At 40.9% G+C, this 15,876-nt stretch overlaps 1 protein-coding gene across 16 annotated transcripts in view; it reads right to left on the reverse strand.

Moving 5' to 3' along the window:
* Positions 1-5,127: 5,127 nt before the first annotated feature.
* The window catches only part of EPB41L2 (erythrocyte membrane protein band 4.1 like 2), a 159,783-nt gene continuing 149,034 nt past the window's right edge, over positions 5,128-15,876 (reverse strand). For all 16 annotated transcript variants that reach the window (XM_060239360.1, XM_060239351.1, XM_060239316.1 and 13 more), the window contains 3 exons: positions 14,837-14,917; positions 10,877-10,982; positions 5,128-6,364 (listed from right to left, as the gene is read on the reverse strand). In XM_060239360.1, the coding sequence (XP_060095343.1) occupies positions 10,878-10,982; positions 14,837-14,917 (186 nt within the window). In that variant the 3' untranslated portion in view covers positions 5,128-6,364; position 10,877. The remainder of the gene's footprint in view (positions 6,365-10,876; positions 10,983-14,836; positions 14,918-15,876) is intronic.

A 15,876-nucleotide genomic window follows, 5' to 3' on the forward strand; every position in this document is an offset into this window, starting at 1 on the left:
ACCGCCTGGAGATCACGCCTGAGGCCCACCGCCAGAAGCTGCGTTCCTGGCTGCCTACGGGGGAGACGCGACCACGCTCAGCAATAGCGACCCTCAAGGATGCCGCCACCCGGTGGCTCAACCCCACCACCAGCGACGGGCGGCGCATCGTGGAGCTGGTGGTAGTGGAGCAGCTGCTGCAGGTGCTGCCGCCGCGTACCCGCCATTGGGTGGCCTGCTGGAAGCCAACCCGTCTCAGCGAGGTCCAGGAGCTGTGGGAGAACTTTCAGGCTGCCGACCACCGCGGCCTGCCCTTCCGCGCAGAGGGCGGCAAGCCAGGGAAGGGCTTGCCCCCACCCGGCGGACGGGCCGCCCCAGGAGCGACACCCGGGAGGGCGCCCGGGACCGGAGACCGGGGGGGCCGGGCGCGGACGCCGCCGGCCCGTGCCACGCCGGGGTGGTGGAGGCCCGGAGCACGCCCGGCGCTACCCGGACTTGGTCTACGCCCCGGAGGCCGCGAGGGGGAGGAGGGGCACCCGCCGCCGGAGGCCCGCCGTCCAGCAGGAGACATAGGGCCCTGCTTCACCTGTGGCCAGTGGGGCCATCTCAAACGCGAGTGCCCCCTGATGGAGTGCGACGTGAGCTGGGAAGAGTCCTGGCAGACGGCTGAGGCGGGGGCTCGCCCCCCCCTGGACGATCCCGGTGTCCTTGGGAGGGCGGCAACTGCAGGCCATGGTCGACAACGGCAGCTCGCTGTCTATGATACGAGCCCACTTGGTGCCCGCCCCGCTGCCAGTAGTTTACAATTTAAATATACAATGCTGAGGATTCATTTGGGAGCAGCAGAAAGAGAAGAGGTAATATGGAGACCAAATGCCTTTAATGCATATTTCACTTTCATTTAAATTACCAGTAGGGAATTAGGGCAAATCAAGCGTTTTGAAGAAAGGAGGAACAACAGAGGTATTATGAGAGGCAGCTCTAAGAGATCTCAATGGTCATTTAGGGAGTTGCTAGGCAGAAAAATGTCACTTATGCATCGCAGGTGTAATGTGACATAAAATAAAAAAGACATTTAGCATGCATCAGTCATTTCATGTGAATACTAATTAATTTACCACCATTTCACCCCTCAGTACAATTCTTCATGATCATGAGGGTCTGGCATCTGCCTGCTCAGTGTAATTCTTCCCTTTTTTCCTGACAGGAGAGAGGTATTTACAGCTTAATATCACTCTCATTAAGGGGATTCAAACCTGGGGCTCCCAGATCTTAGTTTGACATTCTATCCACCACACCACACTAGCTTTTGTGTGGTGGCTGGTGTTGAACAGTAGTGAGTAGCGGAACCTAGGTGAGTCATGGAACTGACATTGTATCAAGTCACTAGGTGGTTGCTGGCAGACCTGGCTATAGTGAGCCTTTTGTCAAGCAAACCTGGAAAGGGCCCTGCCCCATCCCCTACCTTTTACCAGCAGAAACAAAAGCTTCAGTTAACAATATCATTGTGGTTGCCTAGCAATGGCCACTGAGGGCATTCATTTGTTAAAGCTACAGTTGCTGTTTCTATGATTTTGGGGGACCTTTAACCTCCAGGGTTTTTGGTTTTTTAAAGATTTCTGCAAACTGAGGGCTTTCCCTCAGATTTATAGAAAGATGTTTATAAAAAAATTGTCCATTGTTCCAGTCTCCAGATAAGAATCCACTGACAGGGCCATGTTGAGAAACAGATGATGCTTATTCCTTTCTTGTTTATCCCCAACCTTTGTTATCTACTTGGTGTGAAATTGTAATTGCAATATCTCAGGAAGCTAGTTTTTTGCATTGTGTAAGAAAGTTATGCACATTGATGGGGTGAAAATAATATAATCATTTGGAAAACATCTCAGGACAACAGAAAACAGAAGTGAGGAAAATTTTTGAGGGGGGAAGCACTGGATTTTTTTAATCACTCTGATCACTGGCTCTTGTACACAATTCATCCTGTTTTCCACCCTTACAGCCCATAGACACTGAAGATTACAAAACAGATACCTTTTACACATTCTAGGTACAATTAACAAGTAAAAAACATTTATTTTTTTAAATTTTTATTAACTTTCCAACATATTTTTAAAAAACTATTTTATAACCAATAGCTATCTGTGGATCTGTCAGCATAGTTCTTGTCCAAAAGACCCTGCATTCCTCAACTGTTTGCCATATTTATGGCAGATTACAAGTTTCAGACAACTTGATAACAGCTCAGTTGCACAATAAGATGATTATGTAGGTGGCATTCTTAGGAAACAAAGTGTGTATTTTGGTGGTGAGTCACCATGTGATAAATGGTTCAAAATGACCAGGTTGATGGATGACATTTGGAACCACTATGGGACATCTGACTGCATGCTGTGTTTGGATATACCATTTTATTCCTACACATTACATAGTAGTACCAATTAAAATGCACTGTAGGTGTAAGGCTTTAGCTCAGTGACTGTGGAGAGGGAGTGTTTAGGAGAGCTTCACTTCTCAGACTGGGCTGTTTGCTTTCAAAGTGTGCATTTATAAATGTAACCAATATTGATAAAGCTCCCAACCTCTGTCTTAACAACTTAATCCCTCTGATTATCCCCCCCACCATTTTCCTCCTATGTTTGCACCCATCTAACACCTAACAAAAACAATATTTTAATTGCCAGAAGATATTCTGCAGTTCCAAAATTAACCTCTTAAGTTTTTAAAAAATAGATATTTCAAAATACAACATATATCATACCAATACATCTGACCTCTTCCACCATCAAATCTTAAACACATATCAATCTCCAAGGTTTACAATGCAAAAATTGACCTCATTTTTGGAAAAGGCAAGCATTCTGTAGAAATGACTTCCTCTATTTCTTGTGCACTCTGCCTTAAAGGGAAAATTCCGATTCAACACATAATGACAATGTTGGAGATAGCACCCAAATGCATTTCTGGTGTGGAAAAAACACTTGTATTCACTATTAACTACAGTCAGGGCAAGTCCAGCTAATCCCAACAAGCATTTTTTGAACTTTGAAGCTGAGTAACTCTGTAACCAACAGCTCCTTGTATTAGAAATCACAGACTTGTATAAACAAAGCAAAGTCCAAGAGGAAAGACATTAACGGGAGCTGCACAAAGGCCCTGCTGCAGGAGCAAGGCAAACTAAAAAGAAAACAAGCTGCTCTACTCAGAGGCCTTGGCACAGACTGCATCCTAACATGGGCAACATTTTGACAGCATTTGTGACCACACTGCCTGGATGGTTTCTTTTCACAGGAATTTTCCTGCCTGTGACTTTGCTTCTGCTGCTGTTGCTGGCGTACCTCAGGATCAAGCTAACAGAGGGTGAGTCAAAAACTACACAGGAAACATGGAAGAGTGGGGCAGGGAGGCCAAGCCAGTGATGACACAGACTTGCTTTGAACTTATTAAAGAGTTGAACCTATGCAGCAGTTTGAGCAGCAAAGAAAGAATACAATCAATTAAAGTTTCCTCCAGCTGCTTTGAAATGTCACTTAATTCCACACTGTGTTGATACTAGTTGAGATAACTCTAAACACATCTCTGGGCAGACCCCAGCCAAGACATGGGTTAGCCTTCCTACTAGTGTCATGCTTGATAATATATGCTGCCATATTACACAGAGTGCTGTAATATTGCTACAGGACTAGTGTTATTCATTTCCTTAACTCAATTTTAAAAGCCTTCAGTGGCTTTAAAGCCAATCTAAAGTTGTATAGGTTTGCTTTCGATATTAAATGGCTGTCATGTAGGTTAGGTTGGGATCAGCTATGCTCTCTCTTCAAAAAGGCATGCAACACTAAGTGGAAGGACTTGACAGGAAGGAAAACATAGCACTATTACAGATGGTAATTGGCTTATCTTGAGGCATGTCTAGAATCTCAAATATTCAGAATTGGTCTGTCTCATGTTCTGCTTTCCTTGGAAGCCACTTAGCTTTAGGATGTCACCCATTATATTCATATCGAAACCTTTATTTTATATGGCAACAACATAGTATTGCACTAACAAATTTCTCATTAAGAGTTGTACAAAAAAGTGAACCATCCAGTGAGCATCTCAAAAGTCAGCACACCTCAGGTGCTCTTTTCAGTTCTACTGTTGTAAATTAACATCCTGCTTGTATCCTTTTTTTCAGTGAACAAAGAACTTGCCCTGGCCTGTAATCCTGCAGCTGCGGTTATAGATTATTACACCCAATGCAAGAGATTCAGGAACTCTGAACGGAAACTGAGATCAACAAAAATAAAGTGATTTTTAAAGAGGATTTCAATTCCAGAGACAGGTTCAGCACCAACCACAAATTTCACAAGTTTTGAAACAGTTTGCTATTATACAAAAACAAGGAAAACAAATATTAGTTCTTTTGATCAACAGCTATGTAATTAACTGTTTGACATCATTTAAATTAAAAAAAATTCCTTGTGAAAAGTGCTCAAAACAAGTTTTCCAGAACTGATTGAGAACTTTGGCTTCAAACAATGCAACTACTTGTTAAATATCACAAGGAAATGGAAACAAATACCACCGGCTTTGCTTTTCATCAGCCATTCCCAACCATTCTGAAATCCTTTGCAATTAGTAGTGCTACAAATGCAAGTACTGTAATGCTGCTCTTTTATAAAAAAAAGAAAAGAAAATACCTATGGAAATGGCAACTGGAAATATGCAAACCTGGCCCTGATGGCAAAGTATGGTTTACATGTCCTAAGAAATTCATATTGCTGTTGTCAGTTAACCAGGACCTCTATTTCTCAAAAGCTAATTGAAGAACCTTTGCTCAAGGTAGACTCTTCTGCAAAGTGAATTCATTGGATACATACCAGTTTTGTGTGTTCAAGCAAGGCTGACTCCCCTTTTAATTCTTTGTCCTCTGTTTGAATGGATATATTTTCCTTTGCTAGGAAAAAACCACTCTGTGATCTGGAGGCCTCTGACTATGTGAATGGTATTAGGTTAAACAAAACCAAGCGGTATTGATAATATACATTTACAAACAGCAAAAACAGAAGACTTCTCCTAGCAACTCTGTAATGCTCACACATGACACATTTTAAATCGCATTTCCCTACCAAAATTCATTTTTTGGTGTGAAGAACAAGAGATGAAACATTTAGAGAATAAACAAACTTTATTTTATAATAGTATTACAGAAAGCAAAATATCACTTAATACAACCTGAAACTGCTTCAAATTTAATATGGCATCAACTATACACATGGTGAACAGCGGAGTGTGTGTGGGAGGGAGAATTAACAGGTTTTCATACAGACTTCCTCACTGGCAGCCTCATCACATAGAGATGGTTCTCATACTGCTTATAAGAATGGTCCCAAGCATGCACCTCTGGTTCCACAATGTCCTTAAAACCTGTACAGGTTATCAGGAAAACTATCCAAAATCAGGTATAACTGCTTTAACAGAAGAGTTAGTTGTAACATGTGGACAATGAGTTTTAATATAATGCAAGCATACTGCATGTGTATTATATAATGGAAGTGTTTGACATATAACATATTAAAGAGAAAAGCACTAAGGTTTTAAAGCTGCCTAGATTACCTCTGTTGGAAGGGAAGAGAGCAGGTCCTTCCAACCTTACCTGGAATGGTGCAGACTACAAAGTGTCCACGAAGGAAGAGTTGAACAATGGCACGGCAGTGCAGAAAAAAAGGTTACTAGAACAGTGCTCACTCAGTAGAAATGTCTTTATAACTCCCTCTCTTCTATAATATATCAGCACCAGTTCCCCATTGAAAGCGGGAGACCCTCAGAACAGAGAAAGTTACAAGGAATTTATATAAAAATCCATTTAAGTCCAGGTGAATTCTTAATTTACTTCCCTAAGTTATAGGAAAGCTTTTTTTAAAAGTAAAAACAATGTACTTTTTATATTATTTGACACATTTTATTTACCTGAATAATTTGAAAAAACCCTCTGTAAATCATTCCAGTTAAGAGGTTCTATCTGAAACATTTTGAAAAGGTTGTATCTAAATTAGTCAAATATTCTGTCTTTCCTGCATTTTACACTTGCTCAAGTGAACAGTGTTTACTAAATATTTTTGTTCACTTTCATGCAAACAAGAGATCAGTTATATAAAAATGGCAGGGAATTGTGCAAAAAATAATAAATCTCTAACCCTCATAAAAAAGCCAAGAATGTTAAGAAGTGATTATAAAAATAAAGTTGTAAATGATAAAGAACCAGAGAAGATACAGTTTGGTGTTGGTAGTTCATTACAGAGATGTCTAGTCATTGCCAGCCTTCATGAATTTAGTGAAACAGTGACGAAGATACCAACTTGGAATGATCAAAGTTCTTCTCATTCACAAATAAATCTTCATAATTCTAAAAGAGGAAAACAGTAAGGTATGAAATTTGTTGTTGTTTTTTTTTAAAAAAAAACCCTCTTAACCGATTAAATTGGTGTTTAATTTTTCTTCTCCAAGAACCACCTTCTTTTTCAGATTGCACCCACAATGCTACCTTCCCCATATCTTAAGAAATATATCAGGCTTCCAGCTTTCCAGAAGATGATATTCAGTAACTGAATTGGACCTTCTTTAGACTGGGGATGGGGGAGGGAGGGGAATGTATGTAGTAAATGATGTTTCCAGTCTGAAAATTCCTTTGAAAATAATTAGCTTTCTGGTTAATTAAATTTGACTACTATAGACGTCAAATTAATTGAATAGTGCATCATCACTATAAATAGTGCCTACTGTAAACTCCAGGAGGACTGGCTACATCAGAGGTGTGTGGCCTAATATGCAAAGAAGTTCCTGCTACAAAAAAAATGCCCTGGTGACCTCCATCAACCTTTGACCTGTCAAACCATCAATCAAGAGTACTTGTGTGCCATTGGTTGAGTCTGCTCCTCCCTCCCTCCTGAGTTGCTGTTGACAGCCAGCCAAGCTAATTTTGTCATTAAAAGGCAACCAACTTTGGTTCTGGCAGTTTCTGGCTCTTTCTACTCCCCCTTTAGCTGAGCCATCTGTCGCACAGCTTCACAGAGGAAAGAAAGAACTGGCTGAGGGAAGGAGGCGGAGGGAAAGAGCGAGGGAAAGAACCAAAGAAAGCCTTCCCTTGATTGGCTGAAGACTCCTCCCTCTCCTCCTCTGGAAAGGAAACAGAAAGAGATGGGGGGGGGAGAGAAATGGTGTCCCATGGCAGCAGACCAGATACAGACAGAGAGACAGGGAGGGAAAGTGAGAAATAGAGATAGCGCTCCTGTGCTTAAGAAGAATAAGAAGAATTGCAGATTTATACCACACCCTTCTCTCTGAATCAGAGACTCAGAGCGGCTTACAATCGGCTATATTTCTCCCCCCTGTGAGGTGGGGAGGGCTGAGAGGGTTCTCACAGCAGCTGCCGTTTCAAGGACAACCTCTGCCAGAGCTATGGCTAACCCAAGGCCAACAATGCTATCAGAGAGCGAGTGTTGGTCTGAAAGGTATCACTAAAGGCCTCTGATGGAGAACTCATTGGAGCTAGTCCTGACTAGGAATGCTGTTCCAGGTTGGTGGGAAATTCCTGTAGATTCTGTGGTGGAGTTTGAGGAAGGCATAGAAGTTAGGGCTTCAGAGTGGGGTATGCCAGACCATGTTCTTGCTGTGGAAGCTGACTGGGTGATTTTGGACCAGTCACAGACTTTCAGCCTAACTTACCTCAGAGGGTTGTTGTGCAGATCAAAGGGGGAGAGGAGAATGATGTAAGCTGCTTTGGTTCCCCTCCCCAGTGTGGAGAAAGACTGTCCTTTTCTTACGCAGGGAGGGGGGAGATGACGGAAAGCTGAAGTCAGAGGGGCCAATAAAGGGAAGGAGATAAGGCTGCCAACTCTAGGTTAGGAAATTCCTGGAGATTTAAGGGGTGGGACCTGGTGAGGGTGGGGTTTAAGGAGGGGTGGAACTTCAGACAGGTACAATGCCATACACTCCACTCTCTAAATCAGCCATTTCCTCCTGGGGAACCACTTTTGCCAATCTCTAGGTGAGGAGGTCACTCAGAATTACAACTGCTTTCCGAAGGCAGAGATAGCTCCCCTTGAGGTGGGGATGGGAATTAATGCCTTCACTTGGATGGTGGGAAGACAGCAAGGGGGGAGGGGCACTCATCAGGGCCTCTTTCTAGAGCTCATTGTATTTTTCTCCACAACATGCCTTATTCCTAGTAAGATTGTAATTTATAGCTTCAATACAATAAATATGCCAAGTTCATACTCAAAGCATAAATGCCTAGTTTTCTACAAGAATTACATGTACATCCAAATAATAAAACAAGAGAGAACTGTGAACAGCTGCACCTATGCTGTTAGCACATTTTACTCATTCCAAAAGAATATATGAGAGACAATATTTTTTTCAGTATTCCTCAGAAGCTTCTGATTTTTACAATGGAAAAAGTATTTTTAAAAGGCCCCCTGTCTTTTTGCTGTACATTTTAGTGATTAAAACTCTTGTCTTAAAAAGCATTTTAATCACTTCAAAGGGGGGGAAATCCTTGGGTGAAAAGGAGGGATGTTTCTGTGCTATATTTTGTATGAAGCTGCACGGCTCTTGTACTTTGGTCTCTTCATAAGTTATGTTTTGAAGGTGGTGTATCAGATCCTACTCACTGCCCACTTTCCACCAAAGATGTCTTTGCAGTAGTAGCAAAAGGTGCAGCAGAGAGTCCCTTGGAACTGGATTGTAGTCTATTCTGATGCCTGTGGCTCCAAGCAAACTGAGAACTAAATTGGAAGCTCTGTGCTATTGCTTCAAAGACACCCAAGAGAGAGGGGGGCAGCAGGCAGAGCCTATTGAGTTTGCAAGTTCATCACCTGCACGAGGACCTAAATGGTTCTCATCAGGATCCACAGTCTCTAAAGCGAAGTCACAAATCTTACTAGCGCCACTTAGGATGTCCACTTTATTTATTTATTTATTTAGAATTTATATCCCGCCCTTCCCACGAATGGCTCAGGGCGGCTTCCAACAATAGATCCCACATAACAATAAGCAATATTTAAACATGTGAGGGAATAGACAATTAAAACAGATAAAACAGATAAAACAGATAAAAATTAATAAATATTCAAGTATATATAAAGGAAATCTGGCAAGTTGCGTTAGGTTCTCACGCTAGGTATGGGCTAGCCGGAAGAGGGACGTCTTACAGGACCTGCGGAACTGAGCTAGGTCCCGCAGGGCCCTCACCTCCTCCGGCAGCTGATTCCACCATGTAGGGGCCATAACAGAGAAAGCCCTTTCTCTGGTGGATTTCAAGCGGGCTTCTTTCGGCCCAGGGACAGTAAGGAGATGGATGTCATCCTTTTGTGGATGTCATTAAAAGGGTGTCCTGATAAAAACTGGAGCAAGCCCCAATCCAACTTCCCATGGTAGTTCAGAAATCCAGGATTTCAACACCACATTCACTTTAAACCTGGACACAACCCAAACAGCTTAGTTGGTTGCAAATGCTGAACCTGCTTTCCAAATAAGACTTTGGACAGTGCTCTATCTCAATGTACCATACAATTTTTGAGTCCCAAATGGGTAGTCATGTTGGTCTGAAGCAACAGTACAAAGTTTGAGTCCAGTGGCACCCTTAAGACCAAAAAAGTTTAATGCTGTTGTGACAAACCGCACTTTTCAAGGGGCTTAAAAGTGCCATACATACAACAACAGGACTGTGAAGGGTTAATTCTTCACAAAGCCAGAGAACCTTGAGTGACAGGCTGTTCCAGGCAATCTGATTAGGCAGCATCAGCTGAGCAGAAAACTAGTATTTTGGAAGCTATATTCTGAGGAGATTAAGTCAGAATCTTGCCTTAGCTGAGGAGAGATGTGTACTCAGACTGTCTGGAAATAGCCCTGACAAAAAGGGTTCAGTGTTGACAAAGTCAGGTATCAGCTGTGATTGAATATAGTTTGAATTCAGCATTAGCTGAAAGAGCCATTTGAACACAGAGAACTGAGGGAAAGTTTGGCAAGCAGGTTTGGATAAAAAGACTCCCATTCAGGCTGAAAGAAAGATCTTCTAGAGAAAGATGACTCTCTACCCACTCAAACAGGGAGAGTATCTCTGAGGAATATGGAGGTCCCTGGTCTGGCATGATTAGAAACTACCTTTAGAGACCTAAAAGTTTGTTAACAAGAAGTGTACTGCTGTTCCAAGAGAAGCGGTTTGGGTACTGGGAAGAGGATACCAGCCTTCTGGGTCCAAAAGAGTTGTCAATTATAAAAATAAAGTGTATTAGTGTGTTTGGGAATGCAAAAACTTCTCAATATAAAGTAACTGAATAATTTAAGAACCTCTCATTAGCCTGATAGATAACAAAAGTCTATGCATATACTGTTTTTGCCTCAGTAATTTCAGCCTCCAATTTCACCTGATCTTACCCCAGTTAAATAAAACCTTCTGTTATGTTTGAATTTTAAAAGTGTCTCAAGTACCATTTTCAAGGATTTAATATAAAGAGTGATCCTAACTCTTCTCTCAGGTTCCTGGGCTGAGCAAATAGCCAATATATATTTCTGACAAAGGGTGGGACAGCCAAAGTTTCTTCAGGGGAGAAGAAATTTTTTTTACAAAGGCTGTTCAATCAGTGAAGTGATAGAAAAACAGAGGGAAAATCTAGCCTCTGAGGAAGAGTAGTAGAAGAGGTCTGTTGTATCTGGGTATAAACTTTTGTGTGCATGTACACTTCTTGAGACTACATAATTGAAAAGTAGGGCAGCAAGCACCTATCCATATTTACTTCTCTGTGTCCACTTTAGCTGATCCAATCTTATGAGCCAATTAATATGCTGCAGCTTGTCTCCCATCCACTGCTTGCATTTCTCCAGTGTCTCCAAGTATATGCATGCTTGAGGTTCTTACCTTAGTCTCCTTCTTCTGCTACCTCCGTTTCCTTATGCACCACCACTCTGGTTACAGACATGTCAGGGTGCTGCTCTTTGACTTCTTTAATGGCTTGTGCCAATGCCTGCATAAATATTGAAAAGAACTGACTGAATAACTGCGGATGTTAACATCGCATTGCTTTCTTAAATTAATTAGCAAGTTAGGCTACAATTCAACTGGGTAGTACTTTACTTACTGGGTCACTTTATGTTCTGAAAGAAAAACTAGACAAATAGAAGATGATATTCCTCTGTTAGTAAAACCAGAGTGGTATTATGGTGGCTAGACTTTCAGAGGAGAATCTGGGAGAGCATGGCTCAGATCCCCACCCTGTCATGGAAGTTCATTGGGTGGCCTTGGGTCAGTCAAGCTCTCTCAGCCTCATGCGGCTCACAGGGGTGTTATTGGAGAATAGAAGGAAGAGGGGAAGATGATGTTGTAAGGTACTTGGGGTTCCCATAGGGGAGAAAACAGAGTATAAACATCTAAACAAATAAATAAAACAATCAGCAGCCCTCATACATTGGAAGTTTGGAGGTGTAAACTAATTTTGACCGTCATTTGCATATTGGAAGTTATATGGGGACCTGCATATTTAGGATCAAAAGTGCAACAAGTTTTAAACCATTTTAAAAACTGGAACTTTAAAGACTTCAGTTGAAAGGATTTTTTTCATGTTAAATTTTGTAATACATGCAATAATTACTTGTCTGCATAACATGTAAAAAACCCATGTCTGAGAGTATGAGTTCCATTTCTCTGACACATGTTCTAAATCACTTTGCAAGATCTAGGAAAGGCTTTCTAGTTCATGTGCACTGGTATACATTTTATGTTTCTACCAATAGTGTGTACTTTGTCCATCAGTATGACTAAGCTGGGTTGTGTCTTCAATCTAAACATATTGAGAAGCCAGGAGAATTCAAGATGTCTTACCCTCTAACTCTCTTCTGTAGCCTTCAAAGGTGCATGCACAAACCCCATATGCCATACTGATGCTTCTTTAAATTCTTCTGTTTAATGTGTAAATGCATTATTGTGAGACAAACTTGGACAACCTATCTTAAGAAATTTTGGTAAATTGGCATCTTACACTACTTCATATATGAAAGCACACAGCAAAGTCAAAACTATATATTCGGAAATACTGGCAAAACTGGGCTGCCCAACAGACTACCAGCTGAGCCTGTGAGCAGAGTTCTCCCTGCAGGACTGGCTGCTTAGTGAACTCTTTTGGGCAGTCCAGTTTAAAGGGAACACCCAAAAGAGCCTCAGCTGAGCCACCTCTCAGCTGTTTTTAGCGGCTTTGCTGTTGCTTCTCCCTGCCCCCCCCCCCCGGCATGTTTTTCTGTTTGGGTCTAATGGACCTGGAAAAAACTGAGTCTTCTGAAACATCCCAGATCCAAATACTTTACCGGCATTGGGATCCAGGGTTTTTTTGTGAATCCCAAAAAAATTTCAGGTACAATAGACCCAAACCTAAAAATACTGCAGGAAAAAAAAATTGCAAGTCCTTATTGCCTTCAAGATAATATCAAAAATACGTTTTGATATCCAGAGTATAAAGAGTTCTCTCAGCCTTGCTTCAGGCCTGTGGAAGAACACAAGCAGTATAATAGAAGGAAACAGAAAGGGCAAAACAAGTTTAGAAAAGATGCAATGGTCTGAGTGAAGTATGACTACTTTCCACCAAAACAAAAATATCCTTCATCCAGACACCCAGTGGCTTGTCAAAGCTGGTTTGACAAACACAAAAAAGGCAGTTTTGAATGTAACAAGTTCTGAGATTGGATGAGGTTTGAACATACAGGTGAACAAAAAACCCAACCCACCAACCCATCCTCCCTCATTTTTGGTGCTTAACTCGAGGATTCTGATGATTCAAACATTTTAAGCAGCACTTGACCAAATGCTTGGAAGATACAAGACAGTGGTAGATGTGGTTCTGGAAAGCAGAAACAGCTGCCAGGTGTCCTTTAGTGAGAAAAACCCTAGCCCAGATCTCTGGAGATGTAAAATGTAATTGATTATGTACTGAGGAAGGACTGAGACATGGGATGGGAGTGTAAACAGATAACTTCTTCAATCCAGCTTCACAAGATTTCCTCATAGGTTTTAGGGAGTTGAGAACCATCTCTGAACAGCAAGAAATAGAAGGAGAGTCAAATCCCTTGAGATCAATTCTACTGCAGGGGATCTGAATGAAACAGTATGTGGAGGACTAGCCTAGAAGAGAAGGAAACCATATCTGTTTCCTGGGAGTCTGGCTTTGCAAACTCAGCAAAGGCTACCGTGCCACCCGTATTATTGAAAGGAGAAATGTGGATAATTCAAATGAAGACAATGTCCCAAAATGAAAAGACTAGTCTGTGTTTTTTTCTCTCCTAAAGCTAAAGAGGAAGAGAGGAAAGATGAGGAAATTATCTTCAAGAATTAATGTTAAGGACTGACAGAGGAGAGGTCAGAAGAGAACCAAGTGGGAAGGCACCCATGCCTCCATGCACAGCAGGCACAAAAGCAATGGTATCCTTCACTGGAGGACAGGGATTTGGACACATATAGATGGGAGAATTGATGCATGTGAGAACAGTTCAGCATTTCTACTTCCTATTACCCATTCCTTCTTTATGAATGACTCCATCCCTGCCATCTGTGTTGCCAGAGAAATAACAGGTTTCCATAATTCTGTCCTGAAGCACCAGCTGAATTGTTTTGTTTCATATATGCACTTGTTGATATAAGGCAGAATACATGCACCAATTATTTTTGTTTGCCTAAACTTTGATAGTCAATTGGAGAACAAGGGCAAATTATCTGCCAATATCTTGATGAATTAAAGAGAACAGGGAAGGATACGGGAAAGTCAAGAAAACCTATAGCCTGATGGAACGATAGGTTGGATTCAACAGAAGGCACTGACAAATGAAGATTGTTGTCACACTCCTCTCCCCTCCACAGTCCCTTCAGATCTCTGAGTTGTGGAACCTGTGTGGAAACAGGAATGTGACTTCACCTTCTTCCCTCTTGTCACTGCAGCCCTTTGTTGTTGTAGCTGTTTGTCCATGTGGAATGGACATAGCCTTGGGAATTAATGCTGGAAGGAACTGCTGGGGAGATATGGCAAAAAGCTACATCTACCAGCACCTACTTGCTGACAATTCTTCTGGAGTCAACCTCCAAGTTACCAGTGTTTAAAAAAAAATCAAAAGTTGAATTCTGAGAAGTAAAACTTATCATTTGGATTGTATAATTAAGGATAATTGGAGTATACAAACTGTACAACTCTTTCTTCTTAAGAATGCAAAATATATGGTAGATGCTTGTCTTAAAAACAAATAAAAGCATTTTATTACAATGATATCAGAGATGCTGAATCTACTGAAATAATACTGGACATGTTTAAATATGAACACATTTTATATAAATAAAAGTATTAGATATTCATTACATTGAGCAAGGAACTTGCATTGAAATGATGTATTCCTAAAAAGTTTATTTCAGGGCTTCACAATATTTGTACAACCCTAGTTTAGCATTATGGAGATCTCTGAGTTTTATTAAATCAAGATGCTGTCTGACTTTTTCCCCAGATATACTGAGGCTGGGCTAGGACAAATTGCTCTTATGCCTAATTTTACAAGCGCTAAAGGCACATCAAGATATGAAATTAAATTTATTTGGTAGATTAGAATTAAGACACAAAATTTTAATCCCCGTTCTGTTGATTTGTGTATTTACCATTAATTTAGAATCAGAATGGCACCACAAAATAAAAGAGCAGGTCGAATTAAAATAATTTAGTGATTGTTAATTATTTGGTAGGTTTCTCCTGTATTCTGAGGCAATCTATTTGTAAATGAAACGTTATGAAAATTAACCAAAGACATAATGAGGCTTCTTTTTCAGCCTGAAAAGAGTTAACATTCATTCTCTCACCTGATCATGATCAAGGTCTGCATCTCCAGTGATAACAATCCGTTTCTCAATTCTGGTTTCTGACACACCACCTTTCACTGTCTAGAGTGTTCACAAGAAAAAAAGATAAGTTTTTATAGTGGTTCCATTGAATTGAATTTTGCTGTTGGAAGACTGCAGTGGTACAGAAGAGTCGTGTCCAACCTCTACTTTGATAATAATGGTAATCAATAAAGAATGTTCAACCTATTACTGTCTCATTAGATCAAGCAAGAAGGTACCTGATCAGCAAAAGCTAAAAGTCTCTGCTATTTACCCGATCTATCAATTGAAAAAGTGGGGATCAGCATGCAGACTGGCAGTCTCTGAATAGGTTTAATGCAATGGGTGAGCTCAAGTCAGAATGTTCAGCTGAGCACTCTAAGGTCACGTGTAAAATAATGTTAAATGAAAAGCTGATGAAGCAGAGTGGCCTCAACCTTCTGATCTGCTTTCTCAACCAGAAAACGGAAGCTGCTAAAGTCTGACTCTGGCTTTCTAGCCTAGATCTTCAGCAGCTCTTCAGCACTAAAATATTTTTCATCTCTGCATGCTTTCTTTCACAGCTGGTAGCAGAAAGACAACACATCAAAAAGGGGTTTCAAACAGATTGTAGGATTTTTGTTATAAAATATGCTTTAATTATTCTTTGGGGTTAACAATTTTAATAAGCCCTCAAACTAAGAGAAGCAGATGGAAAAATTCCAACAACATATTTCACCACCAAATATATGCAATCACGGCCAACAAAAGCTATTAAATGTTGATGAAGTTTTTGTTATAAAATATGCTTTAATTATTCTTTGGGGTTAACAATTTCAATAAACCCTCAAACTAAGAGAAGCAGATGGAAAAATTCCAACAAAGTATTTCACCACCAAATATATGCAATCACGGCCAACAAAAGCTATTAAATGTTGATGAAGTGATATGTCTATAACACAGAGAAAAGTAAAAAAACTCTCCCACCACCTTCACAATTCCTCATGCTTATAGTTCAGAAAGACTAACAAATCATTTAC

This window comes from Heteronotia binoei, chromosome 1, assembly GCF_032191835.1.
Source record: "Heteronotia binoei isolate CCM8104 ecotype False Entrance Well chromosome 1, APGP_CSIRO_Hbin_v1, whole genome shotgun sequence".
NCBI classification, from domain to species: Eukaryota; Metazoa; Chordata; class Lepidosauria; order Squamata; family Gekkonidae; genus Heteronotia; species Heteronotia binoei.